This window comes from Lacerta agilis, chromosome 2 (genome assembly GCF_009819535.1).
Source record: "Lacerta agilis isolate rLacAgi1 chromosome 2, rLacAgi1.pri, whole genome shotgun sequence".
In the NCBI taxonomy this organism is placed as follows: Eukaryota; Metazoa; Chordata; class Lepidosauria; order Squamata; family Lacertidae; genus Lacerta; species Lacerta agilis.
In genome coordinates, this window is record NC_046313.1 from 17,986,802 (window position 1) to 17,995,091 (window position 8,290).

At 42.7% G+C, this 8,290-nt stretch overlaps 1 protein-coding gene across 1 annotated transcript; it reads right to left on the bottom strand.

Moving 5' to 3' along the window:
- Positions 1-564: 564 nt before the first annotated feature.
- On the bottom strand, positions 565-6,955 carry COPRS (coordinator of PRMT5 and differentiation stimulator). The gene is made up of 4 exons (XM_033138746.1): positions 6,884-6,955; positions 4,909-4,987; positions 2,931-3,140; positions 565-1,175 (listed from the first exon to the last, which is right to left on the bottom strand). The coding sequence occupies exons 1-4, from the start codon at positions 6,938-6,940 to the stop codon at positions 1,006-1,008; spliced, it is 516 nt and encodes a 171-aa protein (XP_032994637.1). The 5' UTR covers positions 6,941-6,955; the 3' UTR covers positions 565-1,005.
- Between the last annotated feature and the right edge of the window lie 1,335 nt (positions 6,956-8,290).

Genomic DNA, 8,290 nt, shown 5'->3' on the forward strand with positions numbered 1-8,290 from the left:
CGACGGGGTGAGCTCCCGTTGCTCGGTCCCAGCTCCTGCCAACCTAGCAGTTCAAAAGCACGTCAAAGTGCAAGTAGATAAATAGGTACCACTCCGGGGGGAAGGTAAACAGTGTTTTCGTGCACCGCTCTGGTTTCACCAGAAGCCGCTTAGTCATGCTGGCCACAGACCCGGAAAAACTGTCTGCAGACAAATGTCAACCCCCTCAGCCAATAAAGCAATATGAGCGCTGCAACCCCAGAGTCATTCATAACTGGACTTAACCGTCAGGGGTCCTTTACCTTTTTACTGGGGAAAGGCACAGGGTCAGCACAGGAGCTCCTTGGCTTCTAGGAAATCAGGTGCATGGAAGCAAGTTTGAGGCTCAATCCAAGACAAGGGGATGATAGCTCTCGAAATAATTGGGGATTGCCTTGCGTTTGCTGATAAGAGCTCCATTGTACTTGCATGATTAAATCAATGGAAGGCAGGCAAAAGCGTTCAGGTGCGAAAGCAATATGTTGCACCAGCCATTTCCCCCACGTTTATATTGACAATCACATTAAATGAAACACACACATTGTACACACTCAAAAAGCCTGTATTCTTCAGGAGCGATCCTGTAAGAACACCAATGTCTAATAAATAACATATACAAGAAAACTGAAGTGCAACAGTTACGATGTTGGGTTTGTAACATGGATACAAATATGGATTGACAGCTCAATGAGGTCATTCACATCAAATCAAAGAACTAAAACTGCACACGTGACAAGGGGAAAATAATAAGCAGCTCACAGTAACAGCATGCTAAACCAAAAAATAAAACCTATACCGTTTCCAAGCCAGTTTAAAGCGAAAAGTGCTACAAAATTGCCATCCACCTAGTTTCTGATATTCCACTTTTCTAGTTTCCAAGTTTTATAAACCATTTCACAAAAAAAACAAGAGGTGTTCATGTTGAGTCTCAAGTAAGTTTCAAGGAGATATAAGTTTAGAAGTCCGCATTTCTACCCCAGTGTCACCTCAGTCAACAGCGTCGTCAAATTGGCCTTCCACTGGCATGGTCTCTACCTGTCTCCAAATCACCGGTGCTACATGGTGCAAGCTTGGGTCATACAAAGGCTTTTCTTGAACTGAACATGCCACTGGCTCTTGATCCAAGAAACCTCCGCAGTGAATCACATCTTCAAAATCTAAAGTGTTGAGTGATTTTAAATCAATATGACTATGTCTATAAAGCTGTTTTCAACAGGCTGCAATTCTAAGAACCCACGCTAGGGAATAAGGCCCTCTTGACATCAGAGCAAATTATTTTTGATAGCAATTATTCCTCTCATCCCACACTTCCTCCAATAAGCCTAGGGCAGCATACATGGAGAAGATATCATTTTATCTTCTCAACAACTCTTAAGGCCATGTTGTCAGCTTTCTTCCTTGAGCCAAGAGAACAGAAAGCTAAATACATGCACAAAATTGGATCTCTGAGCATTTATCAGTGTGTGCTTATTCTGCAATTTGGTTGCAACCCTCATCAAAGGATATCAACTTACTTTAGCAGTATGTCAGCTTACTTTAGCCTTATAAAGGTCTATGCTGAACACAATGAAATTTGGGTCTAAGTTGTTAAGTAAAATAACATGGCAAGAAAATTTGTTGTTGTTGTTGTTGTTGTTGTTATGTCACTGAATAATTAATTTCCCCTTCCTTCACCACTCCAAACATATTGCAATAAGAATGTCGGCAAATCATGCAGAACAACTGGAAACTTCCTCTCTTGATTAGAACAAGTTTCAGGAAGATAATATTCTCTGGCGCTACTGCTCACTAACTGCTCAAATCAATGCTGTAATCCAGAAGTGGTAGCACCAGAGTACACCATGTTGAGTAGAGCAATATGTGCATATGTCTGATGGCTGCTAGACTACAACAAGCCCTGGCCTATTTCGCTCTCTGCTTGTTTTCTCAGGGGCTTTTCCCAACCATCTGTGATGTACTGGGAGAAGGTAACTAGGTGAGACAGTCAGCCAACCCACACCAACAGCAAGGAAGTATCACTGCTTCCAGAGCACCAGCTCAGAATGGGAATGGCTAGAGGGCTCAGGAGAAATGGCTCAAAAAACTGATGCTGCTGCCACCACCCAACAGCAGCTGCTGCCAGAAGTGGCTGATTTACTCCACCCTACAAGGAGACGGGATGTACGTTTTGTCAATGTAATCTCGACATCTAGGTGCCAAGTAGACTTTGATCTTTAGCTGACTTACAACTGGTTTTTCAAAAGACTGGTGCATATACCCGGTCTACTCTGTTCTCCCAGACTGCTCCACTCTCTCACACATCTAATGCTGTTGCTATGAACTGAGTGGCACATGTTGTCTTAGACTGCGTATCTCCAAGGTTTCACAAATTAAAAGAGATACATTTGTGTTCTTGAAACATCCCTATTTTTACACCACACTCTGTCCTCTATAGACAGGTGGGTTAAAAAAAAAAGTCCACAGTAGCTTCCCTTTAAATACCCACCCACCCACACCCCTTAAGTTTTAATCTCATACTCAATTTGGTACAATTTATTCAAAGAATACTTTTAAAAAAAAATCATGGATACGACTATGAATGGCTAATAGTCATGAAGCTATGTACCACCACAGGCATCAGAGCTGGTATACCTCTGAATACCAGCTGCTGGGAATCACAAGTGCTATTGAATTTATGTCCTGCTTATGGGATTCTCACAGACATTTATCTGGCTGGTCACCATGAGAACAGCATGCTGGACTAGCAATCCAACAGGCTCTTTTTATGTTCTTGTGACACTTGTATTGGCCTATTGCAAGAGCAGTTCTAAAGAAATCTTCCCACAATGCACCTCTCCCTAGACACCTGGCTTTCTAGCATTTCTTTTCTTCTTCTTCTTTTTTTAAAGAACCACGTTGAGGCATCCACCTACCATAAGGATTGCTATTGTTTTCGTTTTCTTCCAACTCTTTATCCCAGTCCTCTTCTACATAGTGAGATACAGTTTTCGTCTCAATAAAAGCTGTATCTGTGGGCACGCTTAAGTCTTCGCCATCTGACTCGGAGTCTTCGTAGGGTGACTCAAAGTCTTCCCATTCCTCAAGGGCGCTTTTCGCTTTCTCCATCGCATGTTCTGCCAAACCTATAAAGAAAGAAGCCTTCGATGATTTATTTGAAAAATTAAACAGCAAAATGGATCCAGAAACCTAGGACGTTTCATAGGTTAAGGCGATAAATCAGCTTAGCCATTTCCTCACTTCATTGTACGTGGCAGCAGAAAACAACTGCTGTTGTTTTAGGCGATGTCTGAATATTACAAATTCACACCTGGTAATCTTTTAGTATCAAATATTGTCTGATATTTCCCTTTCAGTTTTAACTGATATTATTTCATAAAGCTAGTTGACTGAGGAAAACAAGGGATAAGTAAAAACGTAACTAGTTGGGACTGAGAGGCAGTTCAGGGCAGCCTTGGCAACTGTTGCAAAGGGAATCTGAATGTTTGGTCAAGTGGCAGTTGGGGCAGTTAGGCCAGAGAGAGGAAGGGACAGTGCGGTTAAGGGAAAATGAAGAAAATGTTGTTGTGGGTTTGTGAAGCACGTCTGGGGAGGGAAGACTGGTCGTTCTGGGAATGACTGTGGCAGAGAGAGATGGAAGAAAACAAGGATGGGGTGCAGAATGACTGTGACACCATGTCATCCAAAAGGGATGCAACTGGGGGACACAACAGAAGTGTTGGTCTCATTGTACAAGAGTGGATCAGGGGTACCAACTTGGAATAAAATATTGCAGGGTGGGGTGGGGTGGGGAGCAAGTAAGCCTTGCATAATTGATCACATGCCACGGTGCACCATTTGAATAGCAATGCCCATCAGCCAGGGGGGCCCTCAAATATTTTATTGGGGGTGGAAACGCGAAGACCCCTTGGCCCCTAGGAGTTGGCTCCTATGGGATGGATACATGCTAGGGGTTAATCCGTCCCTCATTTATAACAAAAGTTGTTTTAGCTAGCAAAAGTGTTTTGTGTAATCTTCCAAACTCCCTTCCCAGAGTGCAAACCTGGGAGCATGGCTTTCCAGCTCTCATGGTAGCACTTCCTTGTTCTGTTTATAACCTCACAGCTCTCATCACAAGAGTTGGAAGGGTCCCCAAGGGTCATTTGGTCCAATCCCCAGCAGTGCAGGAATCTCAACAGACGGCCATCCAACTTAAAAACCTCCAAGGAAGGAGAGTCCACAACCTTCCGAGAGAGGCCGTTCCACTGTTGAAAGGCTTTTACTGTCAGAAAGTTCTTCCTGATTTTTAGTCAGAATCTCCTTTCTTGTAACTTGAAGCCATTGGTTTGAGTTCTACCCTCTAGAGCAGGGGGAAACAAGCTTGCTCCATCTTCCATGTGACAGCCCTTAAGATATTTGAAGATGGCTATCGTATCTCCTCTCAGTCTCCTCTTTTCCAGGCCAAACATACTCAGCAACTTCAACTGTTCCTCAAAAGGCTTGGTTTCTAGACCCTCAATCGTCTTGGTTGTCCTCCTCTGCACATGTTCCAGCTCATGGAGAGATACATAGCCACAGCAGGCTCCAACAGTTTGACTTCACCCCCAAAGGCGCACTCTTTCACTGTCTCCCAAGAGGGCAGATGCCAACAATATATGTATATAATGTTATAAGGAGCTACCATCTACTGAACAAGACCAGTACTTCACCTAAACCAGCAAGGACTAGCAGTGGCTGTCCTCTTTCCCAGTTCTGCTACTCAAAGTCTCTTACAGGGATTGAGAGATTGGGAGATAAACAAGGTATGTATTCTACTACTGAACTATAGAGCCTTCTCCCAGGAATATGGGAATCTCTGGTATTCAAAGCTAAGATTGTACTTCTCAGCCATTTCCTCCCCACCCCAAAAAGTACCTTTTCCATGCCTCCAACTGAAAGTCTTCACCACTTCAAATTCCTCCTGTTCAGCAAAAGCAGATGCATCAGCCTTTTTCTAGAGGGGAAAACCGTTTAAGAAGTCAAATGATCCACATCTCTGATTGGATTCCTCATCATGAGATTGGCTGTTACTGAACAATAAAGTATCCTATTATTGAGCTTTTGGTAACCATCTCTTTATTTTTGAAAGATTGTGTTGCATTACCTTTTACAGTTAGCAAAATGTCTGTGACCTATTTGTGTAAATTTTTAATACTGATTTCACTGTTATGACCTATTTGGTTAACTAAAATGTTAGATGATTATTCCTAACGTATGTTGTGTAAATTATTAGCCTCCTCATGTAACCTCATGAAAACAATCCCAACACCTGTCTTAAGAAAATGTTTCCTTCTACCACAATATACAAATGCATTGGCACACTTGCTTCCCTGGAGTCAAAAAAAGGAAGTCATATAAAGACGTATGCACTCCAACCCTCCTGCTCAGAGGCAGGAAATTTTATTTCTAAAGAAGGATGTCAACAAGTTTATCAAAATGAACAAAAAACCTCTAAGGCTCCACCCATTTGTTCACCTGATAATGCTCATTCTTTGTCTTTGTCAGGAGCAGAACAGAAGATATAGGATCAACCACAGGGAAACACTCTACAGAAGATTTTTTTAACACCCTCAGAAAGTAAATAATTTATCCAGTGATCCCCAGAATAACAACAAAATGCCGCAGATGCAGAAAGGCCCATATTAATTTCCACTCCCTCCCTACAAAACATAATAAAAAGCTGGTACCCTGGGAAGCTGTTCTTTACAAGAGCAGAGGAAATGTGAGTCTGCAGCAATAAAACCACTAGCACATTTGCAAAGCTAAGCAGGGTCCGGTATGGTTTCAAATGGGATGGGAGACCTCATGTTCCTGCATTTTAGGGTTGCCACCTGTCCTGTATAATACAGGACTGTCCCGTATTTGTTTATTTATTTATTTTTTAAATATTTTATTGATTTTACCAATTATAAGCACATTACATATCAGTTAAATTTTTTCATCCCTCACCCTCTCCCACTGGGGGAAGCAATTTTCCAAACCCCTCTCTCACAGGAGAACATATTGAACATTACAAATTTAACATACTTAAGATACAAAGAATCATAGCTTAGGTCTGACCCTTTTTCCCAAACATTCATCCTTTCCTCAATTTCATTGTCTATTGACTTCCTCAGATCCCCCCTGTTGAATTCATTATCTATCCTTTTTTACAGTTTTCCAATTCATATTCACATCTATTTTTAATTATTCATTATATATTTTCCCCTTATCTTTTTAAACAAAATCACACAAATCATGCTTAACTCCTATTAATTTATACTCCACCTCAGCTCCTTAATACTTCTGAAACTTTCTAATATTTTTATCCAATTTTCTCCTACTTAAAACTAAATTTCCACACCTAAATTCCTCTGTTTTACCTGCGCCCTTTCCTCCCACCGGTCTCAAAATTTTTGACTTATAATTCATAACATTTCTCCATTATACCAGTATCCAAATCCAACCATCATGACCATTTGTTATGAGATAGCATTTGTTATGCGATGGCCAAACTGCAAGAGGCAGTGAAGGATAGGCATGCCTGGCGTGCTCTGGTCCATGGGGTCACGAAGAGTCGGACACGACTGAACAACAACAACCGTGTTACCGTGGGGGGGGGGGAAGCATTAGGATTTTAGAGATGCTTAGGTGGGGCATGGCCAAAAAAAAAAGGTTGGGAACCACTGTTTTAAAGGATTCGCTCGACAGCTTTTCGTGGGACCTACCTCCCTCACCCTCCCCAAAAAAAGAGCTGAACATGTCGAGGGAAAGGAATGTGGACACAAGTTTAACACGCGTTTCCTCTCCCTGCACGTGAACTCCAGAGCGCCCCGCTCTCTCTCCCACCCCGTGGCCGTTATTCCCTCACCCGCTGCTCTGGGAGGAGGAAGCGCCCCAGAGGCTCGCGCTGCCCGGCCGCCTCCATGCGCGCGCTGCCGCCCCGCGCGGCCAGTCCTCCCCTCAGTCACAAGAGTCACCCAGACGCAACCATCGCCTGCCCCGAAGTGCAGCAGCGCCTCCACTTACTCCGCTGCCTCAGGCGCGCGCGCGCGTCACGTGGCCCACCAAAACCCCCGCCCCGGGAGCTCCCCTTGAGCAGCCGACCAATCCGCTCCCGGAACCGAGAAGCTGATCCATTGGGAACCCTCCCTCGCGCGCGCCCCCTGCCGGCGTCTCGCCTGCCCGACGCAAGGGTTGGCGAGGGCGGAGAGGAGGTTGCGCGCTGCAGCTTGCCTTATTATTATTATTATTATTATTACTATACAGAAGTTTGAACTCTACCTCACACCATCCATTATTATTACATTATTATTATGATTATTACAGTATGGAAGTTTGAACTCCACCTCACATCATCCATTACTATTATTATTATTATTATTACATTACTGTATAGAAGTTTGAACTCCACCTCACATCATCCATTATTATTATTATTATCATCATCATCATCATCATTACATTACTATATAGAAGTTTGAACTCCACCTCACATCATCCATTATTATTACATTATTATTATTATTATTATTATTATTATTATTATTACTGTATGGAAGTTTGAACTCCACCTCACATCATCCATTATTATTATTATTATCATCATCATCATCATCATCACCATTACATTACTGTATAGAAGTTTGAACTCCACCTCACATCATCCATGATTATTCCGGCGATTATTTATTTTTGGCTATCCACGCGTACTCGGGAGGAATTCGCTTTGTCCTGTGTCCAAAAGGATTGTTGGCATGCGAGCCAGCACTGCACAAGTTTTGCTTTATTATGCTTTCTAAACTCTGTTTATGCTTAAAACTTATAAAATCATTTACCCAGAGCACGGTACAGGTTTGGATTGGGCAATGGTGTTATGACACCTGTTTGAAAACATGGGCCAGTGGAAACGTTTTATTACATTTGGAGTCTTAACACAGGTCATGGGCATGCAGTTTTGTTTCCCCCCCCCCCTAAAATAACGGATGCAAGAATTCAAGACTGCCTGGAAGTCGTAGTAGTACCCTAAATTTTATATTTTAGCTTTCAACTGTATGCCCGCAAACTTTGGGTTGCATCTATTGAAATCTAAATACAAGTGCACCAATGGGCACATTCTGTTAACTGCATTCTTGTGCAAGCTCTTCTGCTAGGACTTGGAAGAATGTGGAAGTGCAGCCAATATGCCTGCAACTGCATGTCAGTGGAAAGCAATAGCAGGAGTGCACTTTCCCCCTTGGGATATCCTTACAAGCACAGCCACTGAGATCTCAAGTCT